Genomic DNA, 22,333 nt, shown 5'->3' with positions numbered 1-22,333 from the left:
AATGTTTCTCTCTCTCCCTCCCTCCTTCCCTTCCTCCCTCCAAGCATGTCCTCAAGTAAGGATTAAAAAGAAATTTAAACATATCTTTGCTGTCACTCAGTCCACCATCTCAAACAGAAGATTTCTAAAGTGACCTGTGGATCAGGAAGATGACTGTGATTAACGGGGAAGCATGGTAATCATGGCTTTATGGGTGAAGGCACCTGGCTTGAATTCCCTTCCCAACCTCTAGCCTGTATTCCGGCCTTCCTCCTATACTTGAACACCCCCAGTGACGTGGCACTCACCACTCAAAATATAAACTGTACACACTGGTAGCCTACCATCACTCCCTCTGGCCTCTGAAATTCTCACCCTCTGACCCCCACCTATCATCTCCTTTCAGGCACCGCACACTTCAGGAAGCTCTTGTCCAGGTTGTTACTTGAGGTTTACTCAGAAGCAGAATAAATGCTGGATCCTTGAGTGGTGGGGCAGAGGCCTAATGAGTTTCTGAGTGAGACAGGGAGGAGGGGTGGACTCTGGCACCCGCCAGTCCAGAGAAAGAGCTCAAGGGTGCAGATTGCTCAGCTGGGTGGAGGAACAACAGGGAAGCAGCTGAAAGGCGAGTCCAGGGCGTGAACACAGAAACGGCCATGGGCTACCCCGGGCGTCCACTCTGCGGCACACAGCTGCCCAGTTCCGCACCAGTCCACCGGCATTCGAGTCCCGTGGCTTTGTAATGCTTTCAGGCGTGAGGCTGTGTGAAAGGTGCCACTCTAAACTCACTTTCCTTTCTCATTTCTCCTCTTTTAAAAAAAAAAAAAAAAATCTTAATTCTTAGACACTTCAGAATGATGTGTTTGAAATTTTAAAACATCGAATTTTTATTGGAATTGCATGAAATGTATAAGCTATTTCGGAAGAGCTGGTCCCTGTAAGAACAGAGTGAGCGGGGAGAGTTCGGGGGCTGAGCCAGTTTGCATCCAGCCTGACAGCTTTCCCGGCTGTGCGACCCTGGAGATGCCCAGATGCCCCTTCAAAGCGGTGCGATGGCAAGAGCGGGGCACATGCTTATTGGAAGTAGTAAATGCCATGACGTTTGCAAAGCGGTGCAGGACACTCTGGAACTGTTCCTTATTTATTGGTGGTGTTCAGGGCGCAGGCTCTAGCGGAGAGCAAGCTGGAAAGCTCTCTCTGTGGGAATCTCCTGACCATTTCTTTTTTTTTCTCCCCACCCCAGAAATCCCGCGCGTCGCTGCCACGCTCTGGTTACCCGACTCGGTGCCAACGCTGTGCTCTCGGTGCACAGAGCGGCGACTTGTCCCGTGGCGTTTGGTGCATCACAGAGCTGGGGGGGGGGGTTGCTGGGACAGGGGAGGCCCCGGGAGAGCGAGCCGCGACCGGGAAGGGAACCGGAAATGGGAACGGGGGCGCGGAGCGGCGGGATCAGAAACGAAACCGAAAGCCGGAGAGGAGGGGCATCCGGAGAGGCTGGGGGGAAAGTGGGGAGGCGCGGGGGAGGCGCGGCGGAGGCCGGCTCAGCGGCATCCTTCCCTCTCCCCACGCCGGGCGCACGACCGGGACGGGGCGCCGCGGGCACCCGGGTGGCGCGGACCTCGGGACGGACCCCGCAGCGGCGGGCGAGCGCGTCGCAGCCGCCACCGCGCGGAGACCCCCGGCCGCGCGCGCGGGCCATGGGCGTGCGCGGCACCCCCGCCGGCGCGCTGGACGGGCTGGTGCTCAGCAGCCTGCAGCCGCCCGCCCCGTTCGTGGGGACCGCGCGGCGCGCCCTGGGCGCCGTGGCAGCCGTGCTGAGAGAGCGCGGGAGCAGCCTCGGACCCGGAGCCGCCGCCCCGCCGTCGTGGCGGGTGCTGAAAATCGCCAAGGTGGGCTCTGGGAGGGCAGGGGCCACCTCAGGGCGCTCCGCTTGTAAATGGGGGGGGGGTGCGGTCCCCAGAGGACGCTGGGCGCAGGGAGATGGAGCCGGGCAGGGGCTTTCGCAGGCCTTCCATTCATTATCTTTAACATTTGTGTGGCTCACCTACTAGGCTCCGGGGCCTGTCAAAGCGCCCTGAGAAGAGACTACTGCTCACAACACCTCTGCTAGGGGGGGACTCGTTTACACCCTCCTTGACAGATGGGGAAACTGAGGCACAGGGAGCCGCAGTAACTACCCAAGCCCGTAAGAAGTCCAGTCAGGGTTCAAAGCCAGGTAGTCTGATTCCTGGGTCTGTGCCGCTCAGGGCTGGTGGCTTTTTGTCATCCTGACACCTGACGCCCGCAGACTCAGGGAGGAGACAAGTGTCAGCTACTATCTCTTGAAGGTAAACTACCCCCCGGGGGGGGGGGTGCTGGAGTGGACCCAGGAAACCTGGGTGGGATAGAGGGGGACCTGGAGTTTATCAGGGGGAGAGATGAAAACAGACTGGGAGACGGGGCTGAATCTTAGTTGGAGAGACAGGAAAGGAGGGGAGACGTGGGGCCTAGGATCCTGGGGGCAGAGTTGTGCCTTCGAGATGGGCGGGAGGGTTTCTGCAGGACAGGAGTTTAAGGGCTCTAAAGCTCTGGCATCCTTGGCCCGTTGAATTGAGCTTCCCGTCTTCGGGTCACTTGAGGCACAGTCTCTCGCCGTCGGGGATCACCCCTGCAGAGATGCCCATGAAAATGTACGTGGGTGAAATGACACATTGGCTGGAATTTCTTTCAAAAAAATCACGTAAAGAGGGGGAAAAGGGCTCCAACACATGAGCAAGTATGGCAAAGGACTTCTTTAAAATCCTCTCCTCTTTTGTGCAGGTTTGGATACTCTCATAATAAAAATATAGTTTTTTAAATTTTTTAAACTATGATTTTAATTGATTTTAGAGAGAGAGGGAGGGAGAGGGAGAGAGAGAAAAACATCGAGGAGAGAGAAACATCAGTTGGCTGCCTCCTGCACGCCCCCTACTGGGGATTGAGCCTGCAGCCCGGGCATGTGCCCTGATCAGGGTTCGAACCTGTAAGTGAGCTCTGGGTGCCTGGGACGATGCACTGAGCCACACCGGCCAGGCAATAAAACTATTTTTAAGCGAATTAATTGACTGGGGTGGGGGGAGAATGTGGGTTTGGAGCCTGACTCTCTGGGTTCAAGTCGTGGCGCTGACTCTCCTGGCTCGGGGATGGGGAGAAAGCGGCAGCCTCCCTGCACTTTCGGTTCCTCTTCTGTGAAGCGAGAGCGTTCATAGTCCCTCCCTCCGGGCTTGTTAGGAAGGTTAAATGAGATGATTGTGTGCAAAACCTGACAGAAAGGCTCAGCCTGATGTTCCTGTGCGCTGCGCCCCTGTGCCAGGAGATGAAATGGCTCCCGCTGGGGCAGGCAGCGATCCCAGCTGGGCGGGGAGAGGCCCGCAGACGGCTAATCCCGCTTCTTGCCTCTTACCTTATGTCACTGCTCGTAGTGTTACTCACTTCCCTGCTCGGAGCCTCACCCTCTATCTGTCACCATATGTAACCACATCAGGGCTCTTGTGGTGTCAGACATGTGACAGTACCAGGCACAGAGCAGAGACGAATAAAATGCATTTTCTTCCCAAATCCTCGGGCTGGCAGCTTTGCAGAAAGAAACACTGGTCAGAAAGGTCTCAGAAATTCAGCCAATTATGCAACTGCTCTGTACTGATCCCAGGCAAAGGTTGCCAACATGTGTTCAGAAAACTAGAATTCGTTTCACCTAATGTTTCCTTTTTTTTTTTTTTAAATAGTTAATTGCCAACATTTAGAAATCATGGATTTACATATAAAAATTGCTTTCATTGAAAACTCAGGCCTGGCTGCCCTTGGCCCGCATTCCTGCGTGGCTTTGAATGCCAGGAGCTATGTGGCGGCAGTCCCCACCCTGCCCACTTGCCTCACTCGCGTTGCCTGCAGCTCATGTGGGCACGAGAATTGGAGAGTGCAGGGTTCTAAGTTTGTTTTCTTCCTTCATAGGGAGGCTCCTTCGGCCGGGGCACAGCTCTGAGGGATGACTGTGATTCTGAACTTGCCGTCTTCCTCGACTGCTTCAAGGGCTATGAGGACCAGCGGGCTAAGCGTCCTGAGATCCTCAAGGAGATGAGGGCACTGCTGGAATCCTGGTGGCAGAACCCTATCCCTGGTCTGAGCCTCAAGTTTCTTAAACAGGACATGCCCGGGGTCCTCCAGTTCCAACTGGCACCCACCGACTCTGAAAACTGGATGGATGTTAGCTTGGTGCCCACCTTTGACGCTCTGGGTGAGGGGGGCTTGGCCCATTCCAGGGTTGGGGCAAGATCATAAGGAGTAAATCAGGGCTAACAGTTCAAGTCCTGCCACCGACTTGCTGTGTGACCTGGGCCACCCTCTCTGGGCTTCAGTTTCTTGACTAAACAATATGGGTTTGGACCAGACAAGGGCCGAGAGGGCCCAGTTCCTCCCGGATCTCTGGTCCTGGAGTTAAGATGCTTGGCCCTTGCTCAGACACCTGGGGAGAATTGCCTTCAGCCACTGCCTAGTGCGGTGCAGCTCAGCCCTCCCATAGCTGCCCCAGAGGAGAAGGCAGATGGCCATGTGCCCAGCAGCGGGGGTCTGGGGACAAGGCCAGAATTCTGCAAAATCTCCTATTTTATCTTAAAAGCAGCAATGTGGTTTTTGCACTCTCCTTTGTAATATACCCATGCTTGATTTCATACAGTAATATGCTTCTGTGTCTGCATCTGTAAAATGCAGGCAATAATTATAGGACAATAGTAGTTTGTTCTGGAAAAACTGTATGCGTTAATATGTGTAATGAACTTAGAACAGTGCCTGGCACGTGATAGGGCTATATGAGAGCTTGCTATTCTTATTTCTAGTATTATTATTTTTCTATTATTATTATTACTATCATTTTCATACAATGCTCTGGGAGATAGCTATCTTGAGTTTATCCAGGGTTATGAAGTCCTGGCGGACAGCCATGCTCTCCCACACCTATATACCCACCCTGTTATTAATCATATTAGCTACTTCTTATTAAATGCTTAACTATTCCAAGCACTCGACATGTTTTATTTCATGAACTCCTCAAAGCAAATCTGTGAGGTCTGCACAGTCTTATCTCCTACTTTGCCAATAGGGATGCTGAGGCACAGAGACATACAGTAACTCGCCCAAAGTCACACAGCAAGTGAGTGATGTCAGGAACCTGGGAAGCTATGGGAAGTGTTTACCTTTCCTTAGCTAAGCCCAGGAGACAGGGGCACACACTGTCAAGTCAGCCGGCTCTGCATTCTGATCCTGTCCCCAGCTGCATCGCCTGAGGCAGAGCGCTGAATGCCTTTGTGCCTCAGTTTCCACAGCTATAAAAGGAGGTGGAGAAGTGTAGGGTTTTAGTGGGGTTACAATGAGGAGATTCATGTAAAACTTTCAGCGCAGCTCCTGGCGTGTCGTAAGTGCTCAAAAAATATCAGCAATTACTGCTAAGGAATCAGAACCTCTTGCCTAATATTTCTCTGGCATCATTGCCTCTTCTCAGGGCACCGATTAATTAAAGGTGTGCGAGGTGGAATTTTAGTATGGCCTGAGGGGAGCCTCGGGGAGGGAAGAATTGCCAGGTTATAGGTCTGACTCAGCAGGAAGCGTCAGTCCTGTTTAAGCTGGGAACGAGGCTGCGCTTCTCCTGCCAACCGCTGGGGGCTGCCTGGCCATTTGGGACAAAGGACCCTCCCTTCTGGTCCCCAGATTCCCTCCCTGCCTCCTGAGAAGCTCTGGGCTCTCTTCTTCATTCTCCAGGGCCCATGTAGGCGTACCCCTCCCCAAATCCCCCTCACTCTCTCCCAGCGCCCCAAGCTGAGCTCAGCCCCAACACTGCCCTCCATCCCCGGCCTCCAGCCCCCTTCCTCACTCACAGGCCTTCCTGTCCACAGGGCAGCTCAGTTCCAATGCCAAACCTGAGCCCCAGGTCTACGCCACCCTCCTCAGCAGCGGCTGCCAGGGGGGCGAGCACGCGGCCTGCTTCACGGAGCTGCGGAGGAGCTTCGTGAACACCCAGCCGGCCAAGCTGAAGAGCCTGATCCTGCTGGTGAAGCAGTGGTACCGTGAGGTGAGGCCACTAGCGAGGGCCCTCGCTCCGCGCATGGGACTGTTGGAATTCGTGCCTCCATGATAGTGAGGCTGTTTCCTTATGTTTAGCAGCCATTCATGTTTCTCTTTCTGGGAACTGTCTATTCATATAACTTTCCCATTATTTTCTACTGGGTTAGCGGCCTTATTGTTGTTTATTGCTTGGAGCTCTTTATATATTGTGGGTGCTGATTTTTTTTATTTAGTTAACACAATGCGAGTCCACTCTCCCCACCTGTGACTTATACTTTCACTTTGTTTATAGGTCTTTTGTCTCAGAAAATGTTTGTATTTTAATGTAATCAGTTGTGTTCATCTTTTTCTTCTGTGATGTGTGCTTTCTGTGTCTTATTTAAGAAACCTTTGCCTATTCTAACTTTCTAAAATTATTCTCCCAAAAGGTTTTGAGACTTTCTTTTCATATTGAGGGCTTTGAAACTATCTGGAATATTTTGTGTTGACAGACCTTTGTGTGTTAGGGAGGAGGTGCCCAGCCTGTGATTTGGACAAGAGGGAACAGGCTGCCCCAAAGTTTAAGGCACATGGCTTGGTCCTTCTGTTGGACCACTCATCCTAAAGCAGGTGTGGAGTGAGGAGATCCTGGATGCCAATTCTTGCTCAGCTATGGACTCGCTGTGCTTTTACTTTGGGGAAGAACAGTATCCGCCTCCCCGCTGGCCTCTCTCTGCTGCCCCCTCCTAAAGGCTTGAATCTCATACCTCTCCCTCCCCCCCCCCCCCCCCCCCCGCAACATGAGCCAACTGCCCTGCTGAAGCCCCAGCGGTGCGGGCGGATGGGAAGCACCAGGCTGCTTTGGGAACAGGCTTGGACCATAGCATCTGTTCCCAGGCCCAGCCTGCAGGTGCCCACCTGGGAGACTGAGCGATCCAGCAAAAGTCTCCAGAGAACTAGCTTCCCCCTCCGCTTCGTCCCTCTGAGCCCCTGCCCCGTCCTCACAGGCGTGCCCACAGGCGGGGAGTAAGGAGATGCCCCCAGCCTACGCCCTGGAGCTGCTGACCATCTTCGCCTGGGAGCGGGGCTGTGGGAAAAATGCCTTCAGCCTGGCCCAAGGCCTCCGGACCGTCCTGGGCCTGATCCAGCAGTATCAGCACCTGTGTGTTTTCTGGACCATCAACTACAGCTTCGAGGACCCCGCCGTAAAGAAGTTCTTGCAGCGCCAGTGCCAGAGACCCAGGTACCTCCCAGTGCCCGTCACCCGCTCTCCTGTGCCTGGGGCACGGGGAGATCATTAGCAATGATGGAGCAAGCCCCGTCTGCCCTGGCCAGTTGGCTCGGTGGTTGGAGTGTCAGCCCACGGACTGAAGGGTCCCAGGTTCAATTCCAGCCAAGGGCACATTCCTCGGGTGCAGGATTGATCACCAGCCCAGTCGGGGCTCATTCTGGAGGCAGCCAATCAATGAGTCTCTCTCACAATGTTTCTCTCTCTCTCTCTCTCTGAAAAACAATGGAAAAAATGTCCTCAGGAGAGGATTGAAAATAATAATAATAATAAATGAATGGAATACAGCATGGCCTTTTGTGCCTGCCTCTCTCTCTCAGAGTTAAGTCTTTGAGATTCACCCACACTGTTGCATATAGCTGTGGCTCCTTTGCCTCCACTGCTGAGTAGTCTCTCACTGTGTGAGTTTATCACAGTATGCTTTCCATGCTGCTCCTGATCCTGTTTGGGTCGTTTCCACTCGGGGGCTATTACAAAGAGGGCTGAGATACACGGGCTTGCATTTCACGGTGTACACATATGTGTCAGACTTCTATCCCGGAATGAAATTGCTAAGTCATGGGGTGTAACTCAGGGACACCGGGGCTGGATCCCGGTATCTTGTGATTCTAACGTGCAGGTCAGGCTTGTTGCTCTCAGTTAATCTCCACACAGTCCATCAGATCAGGCCTTGCTGTTATCTCCATTTTGAAAATGAGGAAACCGAGGCTCAGAGAAGTTAGTCATCTGCCTCCGGTCACACAGCTGGAAAGTAGCAGAGTTGAGATTGGAACCAGGTCGGCCCGACTCTAGAGCCCCGGCTAACCAGACCATCTTGCTAACCAGAATCTTCTTGTCCCTCTGCATTTGCAGGCCCGTGATCCTGGACCCAGCTGACCCCACGTGGGACCTGGGGAACGGGGCAGTCTGGCGCTGGGACCTGCTGGCCGAAGCAGCAGAGTCCAGCTATGACAGCCCATGTTTTCTGCAGGCGGCAGGGGGCGCTGTGCAGCCCTGGGAGGTGCCAGTGAGTGAGGGGCTCCCAGGATCCTTGGGTTTTACACCTAATTTATGTGTTCAGTGTTTTCTGAGCATCTACTGTGCTCTGAGGGCCATGGGGTGTGGAGCAGAGTTGAAACTGTGGGGACATCAAGCATGTAAAACAATCTAATCACCCGTCTTTGTGCAGTTGTCTGCCTACCAAGCTGTGTTCACCCACCACAGGGGGACCACCTTTTTATAATTTATCCCCTTCATAAGGGCACCTTTTCTAATCCACACAAAGGTGTCACATGGGCTCCCTCTTCCTTGCCCTCTCTGAGCCTCAGTCTTCCGGACTGTACAATGGGAGGGGGCTGGCGAGAGAAGGAACGTAGGAACCTTTGCATATGTAACACAGCTCCTTCAACAAACTTCCAGGACCTTCCATGCACTGGGCCCTCAGGTTTGGACCACCCCATCCTGCAAGACCCTGCCCAGAAGACCCCCAAGGACAGCAGCACTCCCGATGCTGGGCACCCACTGGCAGGGAACAAGCAGCCCTCATGTCCAGCTCCCCACCCCTCAGTGGTGGACCACATCGCCCCCTACACACTGGAGAGGGCCTCGGATCTGTCTCAGGTCCCCTCCAAGGAGCTGGACCGCTTTATCCAAGACCACCTGAAGCCGAGCCCCCAGTTCCAGAGGCAGGTGAGCAAGGCCATCGATGTCATCCTGGGCCGCCTCCGCGAGAACTGTGCTCACAAGGCCTCGAGAGTCAGCAAGGTGAGTCGGGCAGGCGGTGACACCAATGGGACCCTACTGGGGGGACCACAGAGGGCATGGGAAGAAGTCACAGAGACACAGCTGAGGGTCGGCAGAGGAAGTGGACATGGTGGAGGGTCGTTTGCTGGCTGGAGGTATATATTTGAGGCCCCTGCTTTTTTTTTAATGATAGCTTTTCTAATCACTATCACCATAATCAGACCACTTCCCTTCTCTGCACAAAAGCCTCCAGGGTTTCAGAGGACAATGGCCTCAAGGCCTGTGGGACCTGGCCCTGGTCTCTCTCCGACCTTCACTTACTCCATGCTGGCCCCCTGGCTGCTTCTTGAGCTCACCAGGCACACATCCCCACTCTCTTTCTAGAATGTTCTTCCCCATCCACTTGGCTCTCTCCCTCCCCTCCTTCAAGTCTGTGACCCAATTCCCCTTCTCATGGAGGCTTCACTGTTCCATGTCCCAGTCCCCTTATTATTGGCCTCCATATAGAGCGGCTATTGTTTGCTGACTGTCCCTGCCTCCCCCCCCCCCCGTATAATATGAGTGTCAGGAGATCGAGTAATTTTATCCACTCGCATATCCATATATGCCATTGCTCAATAAATATCTGTTGAATGCATAAATGAATGGATTGATCGATTGATTGAAACAGGCCAAGTACATCTGCAGACCCCTGTTGGCCCCAGGACCCCAGTTTGCAACCTGTGATCCAGATGTGCAGTCAGTAGGTGCTGCAGATATTTGGCTAAGCTCTTCGACCGCCCCTCCCCCCAGCCACCCCGTTACCTGCTGCATATTGTCTGACGTGGCGCAGGCTTCGTGGGTTGGAAGGCAGATGTGGGCACATATAATCTGACTCTGCCAGGCTTCCGAGGGTCACAGCCTGCACCTGTCACGGTGCCCCAGGACCCAGCATCAGTGAGCAAGTGGCGTCAGGGCTGCGGATGGGGTCACAGCCTGACTCCCGGGCTCAGACAGAGTCACCAGTCTGAGGTGTTCTTTCTCTGCAGGGGGGCTCCTTGGGCAGGGGCACAGACCTCAGGGGTGGCTCTGATGCCCAACTCGCTGTCTTCCTCAACTGCTTCGAGAACTACGGGGACCAGCGGCCCCGGCGTGCAGAGATCCTCCGTGATATGCGGGCCCAGCTGGAGTCTTGGTGGCAGGATCAGGTCCCCGGCCTGAGCCTGAAGCTTCCGCAGCAGACCGTGCCCGAGGCTTTGCGGTTCCAGCTAGTGTCCCAGGACCTGACAAGCTGCATGGACGTCAGCCTGCTGCCTGTCTTTGACGCCGTGGGTGAGGGACGCGCGGCCGGTGCCTGGGAGGGGCTAGGGAACATCTCACGGGTGCCTGCCGTCCTCTCTGTGGCCCTCACTCCCCGCTGCGCCATTGGCAGCTGCTAGGAGGCACCCAGACTCCTCCTCATATCAGTTCACGACTATCTAGTGCTTTAACTCTACAAAATTTTCATTATCAAATGTTTCAAACACACAGAAAACTACAGACACCACACACCCATGGACTCGGATTATGATTTAACGAGTGTTAGCAATTCTCTATATCTACTTGGGATTTTCTTTTTTTTTCTTTTTTTAAAGAAATTACATGTTGTAATTTCCCTTCTTATTTTGTAGGGTTTACTTTATGGTTAATTTTTTCTAACTTTTTGAGCTAAATCTTAGCTTAGGAATTGTCAATCTTAATAAATGCAATTAAGGCTATCCACTTTCTTCTAAGTACTATGTTAGCTGCCTAACAAATGTTTTATGTGTATAATTTTTATTATGAATTTTGTACTTTCAATTATGACCTTATAATTTCTTCTTTCATCCATGAATATTTGGAAGTGGGTTTCCAAATTAATGTTTTGGGGTTTTGTTCATTTGTGAGCTTTGGGCATTTAGTTTTTTCTCTACTTTTTTTTCCAATTTACTTTTCACTTGTAGTTGACATATAATAGTATACAATATTATATTAGTTTCAGGTGTACAATGTAGACATTTATATACCTTATGAAGTGATCACCCTGATACGTCTAGTACCCATCTGACAGCATGCATAGTTATTACAATATTATTGACTGTATTTCCTGTTATCTTTTTCTATTTTTAATTGTAGTCAGAAAACATACCCCCCAAAATATCAGTTCTTTGGAATTCGTTGGCACTTCCTAAGTTTCCTACGGTTGGAAAAGAATGCATGCCTCCCATTGGTGAATGCAGGCTTCTGTACAGCTCCTTTTGATCTAGCTAATGGTCTGTGTTGAGATCCATATTACTTATTTTTTGCTTACTTTCTTCAAATGTGTCTAATCGGCTGCCTGACCTTAATTGTTTAAAAATCCCAGTGACTTTATTTTTCATTTCTAGAAGTTCTGATTGTTAGTCTATGCTCTAGATCGTGTATTATTGATTGTAATGTTATATAATTCATGTTAAAATAGTAAAGGCTGGGGAGTGGCTGCCGTCTTCAATTAGAATCGCCTACTCAGCAGCTTTCCAACATCCACAGGGCAGCTCAGCGCTGGCACCAAACCTGACCCCCAGATCTACTCCGCCCTTCTGAACAGCGGCTGCCAGGAGGGTGAGCACAGGGCCTGCTTCTCAGAGCTGCGGAGGAACTTCGTGAACTCTCGCCCGGTCAAGCTGAAGAACCTGATCCTGCTGGTGAAGCACTGGTACCTCCAGGTGAGGCCTCCTACCCCTGTGCTCCTCCCAGGGAACAGTCACCGGGCGGGAGCTGCCTCAGCCAATCAGCTCATCCCCTACCCAGACAGTGCCCCTCCTTTGCTTTTTATTGGCCATCCCAAGCAAAAGGACCGCCTCCTCCACCCTTCATTTCTTGCCCAGACCAGAAGCCCCTGGCTAAGAGAGACTCTTTTCTCCACCAAGTTCCCAAATCCTCATTTCTTGTGGCCGGGGTTCACGGCTCCTCACTAACCATCTCCGCTCACACCGCTGATGCTTTCCCTGTCCTTTCTCACCTCCAAACCTTTGCTTATGTTGTTCCTCCCAAACCGTCTTTTTTGCAAGACATGCTAACTCCTGAGCACCCTCCTGTTCCCCCAGCAAACACTTCTCTGCTTCCCAACCCGCGTGCATGCGCTCAGTCAACCCGCATCTACTGAGCACCCACTATTGCTCACTGTTGTGGTGGGTGTTGAAATACCAAGATGAATATGTTGCAGACACCTGTCCTGTAGGACCGCCCCATACATCTTTTGAGGAAAGACTCTAGGCAAAGACCAAGTCTGAGCTTCTTGGTCTCACTGTGTGACCTTGGGCAAGTCACTAACCCCCCCACCCCCCCACCCCGCTCTGGACTTCAGTTTATTCAGCTGTAAAATGAGAAGGGTGAGCCAGGCCACCCCCGAGTTCTGTTCTCTCTGTGGTTTTGTTTTTTACATTCACCTCCCCCACATGTGTAGGGTCAATGCTTAGCACACAGTAGGTGCTCACACCACTGATTCTTTGATTTGGGTGCCATAGGTTGCCTCTCAGAAGAAAGGAGACTGGCCAGCCTGTGCCTCCCTGCCCCCAGCCTATGCCCTGGAGCTCCTGACCATCTTCGCCTGGGAGCGGGGCTGCGGGAAGGACGGTTTCCACACAGCCGAGGGCCTGAGGACCGTCCTGGGGCTTGTCCAGCAGCATCAGCATCTCTGTGTCTTCTGGACAGTCAACTACAGCTTTGAGGACCCAGCTCTCCGAAGGCACCTTCTTGATCAGCTTCGGAAACCCAGGTGCAGACCCGCTGCCTCATTTCCTGCATCTTCCCCTCACTTACCGTGGAGTCATTGTATCCAGGAGGGGTCCAGGGTGGGGTTTGGGTGCCCCAACCCCATCCTCGCTCTGCTTCCTTCTGGACTCTTCGCTGAGGACGCAATGAGCCCCGGAGGAAGCCAGGGCCAATTTTATTAACACAATACAATACCGCATCTCAAATTAAAGGGCCACCCAGTAGCTTTCAGACCAAGGTGGCCAAGCGGGGACCCTACTGTGCTTAGGCGAGATTGCACCAGCCCTGAGGTGCTGACACTCTTTTCCCCTCTTTCCAGCCCCACACCCCTTTCCCATCTCTCCTACCCCTCGCTCCTTCACCAATTCTCACCTTCCCCACCAACCTGCCCACCCACTCTGCCCCCAGACCCCTGATCCTGGACCCTGCCGACCCCACCTGGAATGTGGGCCAGGGCAGCTGGGAGCTGTTGGCCCAGGAAGCGGCAGCCTTGGAGACACAGGCCTGCTGTATGAGTAGAGAAGGGAAGCCTGTGCAACCCTGGGATGTGATGGTAAGGGTTGGGCCCTGGAGGGGGCAGGCGCTGCTGGTGCCCCATCCCCAGCTGCTAGGAGTGTTGGACGCTGATGGCTTACAGCCAAGGCACAGGTTGTTCCATCCCAGCCAGGGCTTGAGTGACATGCACACAAAAGGGCCCCCCTGTTGCAAGGCAGGACCAACTCTATAATGCAATTCATGCTCCAGGGCCCACTCTGGGATTGGGAGAAAGCTTCCTCCAGCTGGGCCTCCCCACCCACTCCTGCTTCCCTCAGACCCCTTCTTCTGCAAGCACTGTCCCAGCTAAGCACATGCACAAGAATCCCCATCACAGCTCTGCTTCCAGGGAACCCCGCTTACGACGATAGCCATTTGCAGTTCCCCAAAGGATATGAGTGTATCGCATTTGCTATTTTGCACCAGAAACTCATAACCAGTGCTTAACACTCAAGACACTCCAGTGAGGCGTGGGCCTCTTTCTTGCCCCCATTTAAAGATGGGGAAACTGAGGCTGTGTGGCGTTGGTAGAAACAGAACTTGAACTCTGGTCCCTCTGATGCTGCGACCTGACCACCAGTTGAGAAGAAAAAGCCATAGGAGAGAATGGGAGTCTTGTTATCACAGGAGACCAAGGGGCAGGGCCTGCGGGTTCACAGGAAATCCCGTCGCGAGCTGGCCCTGCCTGTGTTCTCTCCACAGCCCACACTCCTCTACCAGACCCCAGCCAGGGACCTGGACAAGTTCATCAGTGAATTTCTCCAGCCCAACCGCCAGTTCCTGGCTCAGGTGAACAAGGCTGTGGATACCATCTGCTCGTTCCTGAGGGAAAACTGCTTCCAGAATTCTCCCATCAAAGTGCTCAAGGTGGTCAAGGTGAGTCCCCAGAGAGCTGTGGGCCGAGAGGCTCCTGCAGGCTGGTGATCTCCTGCGGGCCCAGACCAGGCCCGACCCACTGCTGTGGCCCCTGCAGCAACCAGCACAAGGCCAGACATAGAGAGAAAGCAGAACTTGGTCAAGGGTGGGTAGCCAAGGGAGGGCCCACATACGCCCAAGAAGTTTCTGTCGGCTGCTCCTGACAGCCAACTCAAAAGAAGCAACGAAAGGAGTGTGTTGGCTGATGGAAACGGAAGGCCCTGGGATAGCCTGCCTTCAGCCACAGTTGGCTCCAGGAGGATCAGGACTCAGCTTTCCTTCCTAGCTCTTGGCTCTGTCTTCTGTCTCGAATGGGCCCTGTCCATCTGATGGTCCTTGGCGTCTCTAAGTTTTTAAAAAGGAATTTTTTCTCAAAATTCAAAGAAGTCTTGGGATTGAGTTTCATTGGCCTGGGGATATATCCTTTAACCATTCACTAGGGCCAGGGAGACATCGTGTGCTGACTAGCCAAGCCTGGGTTATATGGCAGAGTCAGCCCTGTGAGGACCTCCTGGGTGGAGGGTGGAGGAGGGATGATTCCCCCAAAGGATGTCCAAATGCTGATCCCAGAAGGTGGAAAGGATGCTGGGGGTGGACACGAAGTCACATTATCTGCTGCACCAGATATGACCTGGGTTCACGATTGGAGTCACAGGGAGACACAACACAGTTCAACCCTGGAAAGAGTGTCAGCATAGAGTCAGCCAGTGACAAGGCTTAGGCCCGGTGACTTGCTGTGTGACCCCCAGCAAATACCTTCCCCTCTGTGATCCTTGCCTTCCTCCTCCATCTCCTCCATAACACCTGAGGACAGCAGCCTGACTCACCGATTCTCAACTGTGGCTTCACTTAGGATCCATGAGAAGTCTTTTTTTTTTTTTTAACCCTCACCTGAAGATATTTTTTCCATTGCTTTTCAGAGAAAGTGGAAGGGAGAGAGAGAGAAACATCAATGTGAGAGAGACCCATCGATCGGCTGCCTCCCGCATGTGCCTCAGCCGGGGCTGGGGATCGAGCCTGCAACCGAGATAAGTGCCCTTGGCCAGAATTGAGCCTGGCACCCTTCAGTACGTGGGCTGACACTCTAACCGCTGAGCCACACCAGCCAGGGTGGGCATCAATCATTTTTAAAAGCACTCCTGATGCAGACAGGCCTGAGAACCAACCGCAGGCCTAAAACAAAGAAAAGAAAGAAAAAAGAAAACTCTCAAATCCCTCCCAGCCCCCAAACGTGATGCAATGAGAAATTTTGCCTTTGTTGAAGGGTTAACATTTACATCTTGCACTTTTCTTTTTCTTGCAACTATGCCACGTGTTAACCCCACATGAAAGATCTGAGAGAGGTTAGGTGACTTGCCCATGGTCACACAGCAAGTTCCTAACTCAGAGCCCAGAGGCTCTGGCAGTAGGACATCCAGCAGTACTTCGGGGCTCGAGCCACCTGCCGTGTCCTTCCCAGGGTGGCTCCTTGGCGAAAGGAACGGCTCTGCGCGGCCGCTCGGACGCCGACCTGGTGGTGTTCCTCAGCTGCTTCGACCGCTTCACCGATCAAGGGAACAGGCGGGCCGAGATCATCTCGGAGATCCAAGCCCAGCTGGAGGCATGCAAGCGGGAGCGGCAGTTCGAAGTGAAGTTCGAGATCTCCAAGTGGGAGAACCCCCGCGTGCTGAGCTTCTCGCTGCTGTCCCACACGGTGCTGGACCAGGGCGTGGACTTCGACGTGCTGCCGGCCTTCGATGCCCTAGGTGAGAGCCCGGGCATGGTCCTGAGACGGGGAGAGGCAGAGCCAGGGCTGCCGGGGGCGGTCGTGGAGGCCGTGCGCCTCTTCACATCGCAGGCATTGTGTAGTTGTGTGTTTATCACAACTTCCCTGCAGAGAAGAAAAGGACACCTTTTTCTAAGTCATGCAAAGGTGCTACAGGAGCTAACAGTGGCCCTGAGCTGGGTTCTAGTTCCGTCAATCCCCCCAACATGCTGGATGGCCTTGACCAGGGGACTCCCCTACCTTGAGCCCCAGTGTCTTGATCTGATGAGGACGGGTACATCGAAGGGTCTCGGTGCACCTCCCCCACCTGCCACAGACCCATTCGATCAGTCCAATCCCTAAGTGCACCTACTATGTGCCCAGCACACTTCCAGGCACAGAGGAGAAATCCCTGCACAAAACAGACGCAAACCCCTTTGTATCCGTTCAGTTCCGAGTCTGGACCGCAGGGTTTGCACAGTGAGGAGCTCCCCTCCCCCCGTATCTCAGTGCATTTGGTCCCCTCATTTTGCAGAACAAGTAGCTCGGGAGAGATTGATCCAGACATTTCTCTGAATCTGTTCAGTTCCTCGCTTCAGAGAGCGAGAGCTTGGATGTCACAGAATGTTTTCAAGTGCCCTGGGACCAGGGTGGCATCAAGCCTCCCCACATACAATCCTGTCACCTGCCGGGGCTCCCCCTCTGTTAGAGTCAGAGAGAGTCGTTAAAGACATGTTAGTTCTGAGCTGGGACTTTCTGCTGGGGAAGCAGGTGGGTTGAAAGGGGGCTGAAAAGAGAGTCAGATCGTCACCAGGAACTCAGCCCTGGGTCCTGCCACGGCCGTGGCCTCCCAGTGGGTCCCGGGCCACTAGGAGGCCTCAGAAGTCCTTTCCTGGAAATGAGGCGAGGGTGACTGTCTCCCCGTGTGCAGGCCAGCTGGTGTCCGGCTCCAGGCCCCGCTCCCAGGTCTACGCGGACCTCATCCACAGCTACAACAACGCGGGCGAGTATTGCCCCTGCTTCACGGAGCTGCAGCGGGACTTCATCGTCTCTCGCCCCACCAAGCTCAAGAGCCTGATCCGCCTGGTGAAGCACTGGTACCAGCAGGTTCGGCCACCCGCCAGCAGCCCTGGCCTCCGCCTCCGGCTCTCCCCTGGGAGGAGGCGGGCCCAGCCCTGGCCGGGACCCTGGGTCTGTGGAGCAGAAAGAGATTTTCCCCTAGTGGCTGGACCGTAGTTTTCTTACCTGTAAAACAGGGCTGACGGGATAATGCAAGGCAAGGCATCAGGCATAGTAGGTGCTCAGTAAAAGTTTGGGGGCGGGTTTACCGGCTCTGGGAGGGGCCCTCCCAACCTCTTCATTGCCGGCATGGACCAACCCATCACCTTCCTCCTCATTTCTTAGTGCAACAAGATGCCCAAGGGGAAGGGCTCTCTGCCCCCGCAGCACGGGCTGGAGCTGCTGACGGTGTACGCCTGGGAGCAGGCGGGGCAGGACCCCCAGTTCAGCATGGCCGAGGGCTTTCGCACTGTCCTGGAGCTGGTCACCCAGTACCGCCAGCTCTGCATCTACTGGACTGTCAACTACAGCTGTGAGGACAAGACCATCAGAGACTTCCTGAAGATGCAGCTCCAGAAGCCCAGGTTCAGCCTACCCCCAGTGTCCCAGAGTCTCAGATCCAGGGTCGCTCACTCTCTCTCCCCACCTCCTGGGGGCACAGAGCAGAGACATGGAAATCTGCTTTCTAGAGCTCCTTCCTAGAAGTGATGTCCTGATAGTGGAGGGACATCAGCTTTCTGGTCACCTGTGACTAAGGTTGCAGATAAAATGCAAGGCTCCAGGTTAAATTTGAATTTCAGATAAACAATGAGTAGCTTTTTAGTATGAGAATGACCCATGCAGACCAATGGTGTGGCTCAGCAGCTGAGCACCGGCCCATGAACCAAGAGGTCACGGTTTGATTCCCAGTCAGGACACATGCGGGGTTTCGGGCTCGATCCCCAGTGGGGGGCGTGCAGGAGGCAGCCAATCAATGACTCTCTCATCATTGATGTTTCTATCTCTCTCTCTCTTTCCCTTCCTCTCTCTGAAATCAATAAAAACCTATTTTTAAAAAATTTTTTAAAAAGAATGTCCCATGTAAGCATTGGGATATACTTATGCTTAAAAACCACACACACACAAAAAATCCCACCTTATTCATTGTTTATCTGAAACTCAGAGTTAACTGGGCATCTTCTATATGTATTTGCTAAGTCTGGCTACCCTGCCTGTGCACCCACTAGGTAACATATGTCCCATTCTTTGGGATTTTGCCCACCTCTGAAATGCTACAGAGGTAACTGAGATGCTTCCACAAGTTTGTGATGTATTTCCAGTCAGTGGGTAGTTAGAATGGTGTGTTGAAAAAGACTCTGAGGTTGTGAATGGGCTCAGCTGAAAAGAGCAGCCTCATCAGTTAGTGACCACGGATGCAGGGAGGGGGTGGAACTGGTGCTGCGGTTGATTAACAATGCCTGCTTTACACTCGGGGCAAGCAGGGCCTGGGCTCTGTGACTGATTAGTAATGTCTGCCCTGGATTCATAAGGCCGAAGGGGCCCATGTGTCACTTATTTCCCATCCTGCCCTAAAGTGTGTGCCTGGAGCCGGCAGGAGTCCCTGGGCCCTGCCTCTGCCCCCTGCAAGTGTTGGATAAGGGGGGAGAATAGCTCCAGCAGTCCCGCAGATGGATACCTGGATGTTGCCAGGAATAAGACTGACCTTGGATGGGAATTGCAGGCCCATCATCCTGGACCCGGCTGACCCGACAGGCAACCTGGGCCACAATGCCCGCTGGGACCTGCTGGCCAAGGAAGCTGCAGCCTGCATCTCCGCCCTGTGCTGCACGGACAGAGATGGCACCCCCATCCAGCCATGGCCAGTGAGGGTGAGAGACCTGTGGCACAGCAAGGGGGCACCCTTTGTTGGGGGGCATTGTGGTTGGGCAAGGGGCATGAACTCCTCCCAAAGGGGCAGGACTCAGTCATGGCCCAGATGTGCCCCAGCACCTCCATGTCCTGTCTGTCTGTTCATGATGTCTCAGCTTCTGCAGGAAGCTTAGGGGTAACCAACATTCTCTAACCTTCCCCAGGCTGCTGTGTGAAACCCAGAGAAGCAGTGGTCAAACCAGATTGACAGATGGATGCCAGCCCTCCACCTGGGGAGACTCAGGTCACCTGCCAGATGTGTGTGTGTGTGTGTGTGTGTGTGTGTATGAGAGAGAGAGAGAGATTCAGTGAATCCACTCTCCTCCTCAGTCCAGCCTCCCCCACTGATGTCCCTGCCTCCCACTCGGAGTGCTCCTCCCAGCAGCCCACTCTGCTTACCCAGCCCCATTGAAACCCCCTTGTATCTGACAGGCACTACACATCTCAAACACCCCCTGCCTCCCGGAGTCCAGCCTCCATGGGTGGGCACCAGCCTGGGCTTCCAGCTTCTCCTTCCCCCTCATGACTCTCTAGTCTCTGTTGCATCCCGCCCCTGCCGAGAGTGTCCTCCTCTCCCCGACTTCCTCCTGCGCATCCACACCAGCTCACACCCTTCCTCTTGCTGACATCCAGTGGCTTCTCCTTGTTCCTTAATCTAAGAACTTTTCCCGGGGATGGTAGAGTTTCCATCTCATTTGTCGACCATACTCAGTTGGTCCTGGCTGCCTGGACCCCTGTGTTTTGAAGGATTCTGAGGAGTAGATACCTAGCTGGGAAGAGGGACCTAATCAATTAGTGATGTCTGCCGTGGATGCCGTAGAGGAGAGTAGCAGCATGAGTGCCGTGATTGATTGGCAACGTCTGGCCTGCACACAGGAAGACGTGCTCAGAGACCTGCAGCACATACATGTCTAGGCTATTGAGAAACTCTCTGAGCTCAGCTGCTAGAAGGACAGCATGCCCGGATTGGCTACTTTTGTCTGCCACAGACACAGAGGAAGAGGGGCCATGCATGCCATTTAGTCCCTCTCCCTGGACACTTCATCGGATGCCTTTTCATCGGAGGCCTCCTCTTGTCCACCTTTCCCGTTTCACTCTTCCCCCCGGTTTGCACATCTTAATGCCATGCCTTACTTGCCTTCCTGGATTTTTACCGAATTCCTGTCGTTTCTCCTGCCCTGCTGCAATGCCCCCAGTGGGATCCTACATCCCCAGGACCTAAACGTGAGCCAGTGCCCCAGCAACGGTTCCAAGCCTGCTTCTCTCTGCCCCTCAGAGCAAACCCACCAGCTACATGCAGGAGGCACTCCTGACCTCCCGTCCAGTAACAGTGTCCCTCTTAGTCAAGGACCAGCACGGAAAACAGAAAGCGCTCCGGAATTGGACGTAGAAAGGGATTCCATCTAAACCCTGGACCAGTGAAAGGTGGAAGGAGGCTGGGGCCACCACTGGACTTAGTTTCAACATTTGGCCACCACGGGCAGTGTCTGAGACAGCATTCCCATGAACATCTGTGGGGTGGGTGAGGGTGTGGTCCGTACCAGAGCGGAGGACCAGGACCCAGAGAGGAGACAGCCTTGTTCTTAGGGGATACATGTGGAAGGACTTACGCATAAAGGAGTCTGGGTGATTATGATGTGTCCATGTAGGTTCATCGATTGTAACAAATGTCCCACCTTGGTGGGGGAGGCTGTGTGTGTGTGGGGGGGGGAGGTGGGGCAGGGAGTACATAGGAAATCTCTGGGCCTTCTGTTCAATTTTGCTGTGAACCTAAAATACTCTAAAAAATAAAGTATTTTTTAAAATAGAAAAGATCAAAGGGGCATAATATCTGCAACGTGCTCTCAAATGGCTCAGTAATAAGAGTACTGATAAGATATGCATAGAGAGTGAGGGGCAGATGTGAAATATTCTGAGTGATGTAAGGGAGCTCTTTGTAGTCATCTTGCAAATTTCCTCAGTATTTCAAATGATTTCAGAATCAAATCTTTCAAAAATAATAAATAAAGCACGGACTTTGGAGTCAGGTATTGTGGAGTTAGAACTTAGCCAGACAATTCACTAGCTGTGTGCCTTTGGGCAAATGTTTCCACCTCTCTGAGCCTCCACGTTTTCACCTAAATAAGGAGACTTATGTCCCCTGCGTAGCTGACCACTAGGTGTTACAGTGAAAGGACCCTTAATGGGCAGGTGGTGTAGTCAAAATTCTACCAAAAACCGGAACCAATAGGATCTATAGATCTAGGTCTAGCGATTTATTTTAAGAAATTGGCTCATGCTGTTGTGGAAGTTGGCAAGTCCCAATTCTGCAGGGCCGGCTGGCAGGAGGAAGACCCAGGGAAGAGCCGATGCAGCTCCAGCCTGAAGGCCATCTGCTGGTGGAATTCCCTGTTCTTCCAGGGAACTCAGTCTATTTTACATAAAGGCCCTCAACTCATTAGGTGAGGCCCACCCATGTGCTAGAGAGTAATCGGCCGTACTCAAAGTCCACCGATCTAAATGTTAATATCATCTTAAAAAAGCTTCACAGAAGCCCGAGCCGCTTTTGCTCAGTGGTTAGAGCATCAGTGCTAGGACTGAAGGGCCCCGGGTTCGATTTCGGCCAAGGGCAAGTACCTCAGTTGCAGGCTTGATCCCCAGCTCCTGTCGGGGCACGTGCAGGAGGCAACCCATCGTTATGTTTCTTCCCCCCTCTTCCACTCTGTCTGAAAAGCAATGAAAAAAATGTCCCCAGAAGAGGATTTAAAAAATAATAATAATAAGTAAAAATGAATTACCTGGAAATCCCTCCAGCATTAGAGCAAAATGGCCCCAAATGACCACCAGGAGGCGCTGTGCTCCCACGCCTATATCATTTCAATAGTGGTTTCTAGAGGGGAAAAAACACTGGAGCCCAGGAGAAAGTTAGAGCTCCTCTCTCCTCCTACCCTCTTTCCCAGATGGACCAGCTCTGCCCAGCATTCCTGGGACATCCCTGTCCCACCCCACTCTGAGCCCTGTTCTTCCTCTGTGTCCCTTCCATCTGTGTTGGAGGCACAGCGGTTATGGATGTTGTGTGCCCACCTCTCCCAGCTGCCCTGAGCCTCCGGATTGCCCAGGTACTGGAGAAAAGGGAGAGGTGACAAGGACTCACTTTGGGCCCCAAGGTTACCCAAAGATGAGGGCAACAGAAATGGGCCACAGACCTCTTACCTCAGGGGCAAGAGTTTTAAGGTCAAGCAGACCTGGGATTTTCCAGCTCGGCCGCTCACTATGCATGTCATAGCCTCCCTGGGCCTCGGTTTCCTCATCTGTAAAATCTGTAATAATACCTTGGAGGATTGAAAGAGCTTAATGAAGCCCCTGAGGCCTAGAAAGCGCTCAGTGAATGGGCTGGTTACCAT

The 22,333-nt window shown here is 53.2% G+C and overlaps 1 protein-coding gene across 1 annotated transcript; it reads left to right on the top strand.

Moving 5' to 3' along the window:
• Window positions 1–1,676: 1,676 nt before the first annotated feature.
• Window positions 1,677–20,745, top strand: OAS3 (2'-5'-oligoadenylate synthetase 3; the record flags this gene model as incomplete). Its single annotated transcript, XM_081123566.1, has 16 exons — window positions 1,677–1,868; window positions 3,949–4,231; window positions 5,883–6,058; window positions 7,038–7,273; window positions 8,171–8,324; window positions 8,717–9,061; window positions 10,069–10,351; window positions 11,567–11,742; window positions 12,544–12,794; window positions 13,199–13,343; window positions 14,027–14,200; window positions 15,699–15,984; window positions 16,915–17,090; window positions 17,388–17,626; window positions 18,763–18,910; window positions 19,115–20,745. The coding sequence occupies 16 exons, from the start codon at window positions 1,677–1,679 to the stop codon at window positions 19,124–19,126; spliced, it is 3,276 nt and encodes a 1,091-aa protein (XP_080979692.1). The 3' UTR covers window positions 19,127–20,745.
• Window positions 20,746–22,333: the final 1,588 nt, after the last annotated feature.

Source organism: Miniopterus schreibersii (genome assembly GCF_964146895.1).
Source record: "Miniopterus schreibersii genome assembly, chromosome: 20".
NCBI lineage: Eukaryota > Metazoa > Chordata > Mammalia > Chiroptera > Miniopteridae > Miniopterus > Miniopterus schreibersii.
The sequence above is the reverse complement of the archived record's forward strand: the minus strand, read 5'-3'. Positions and strand labels throughout refer to the sequence as shown.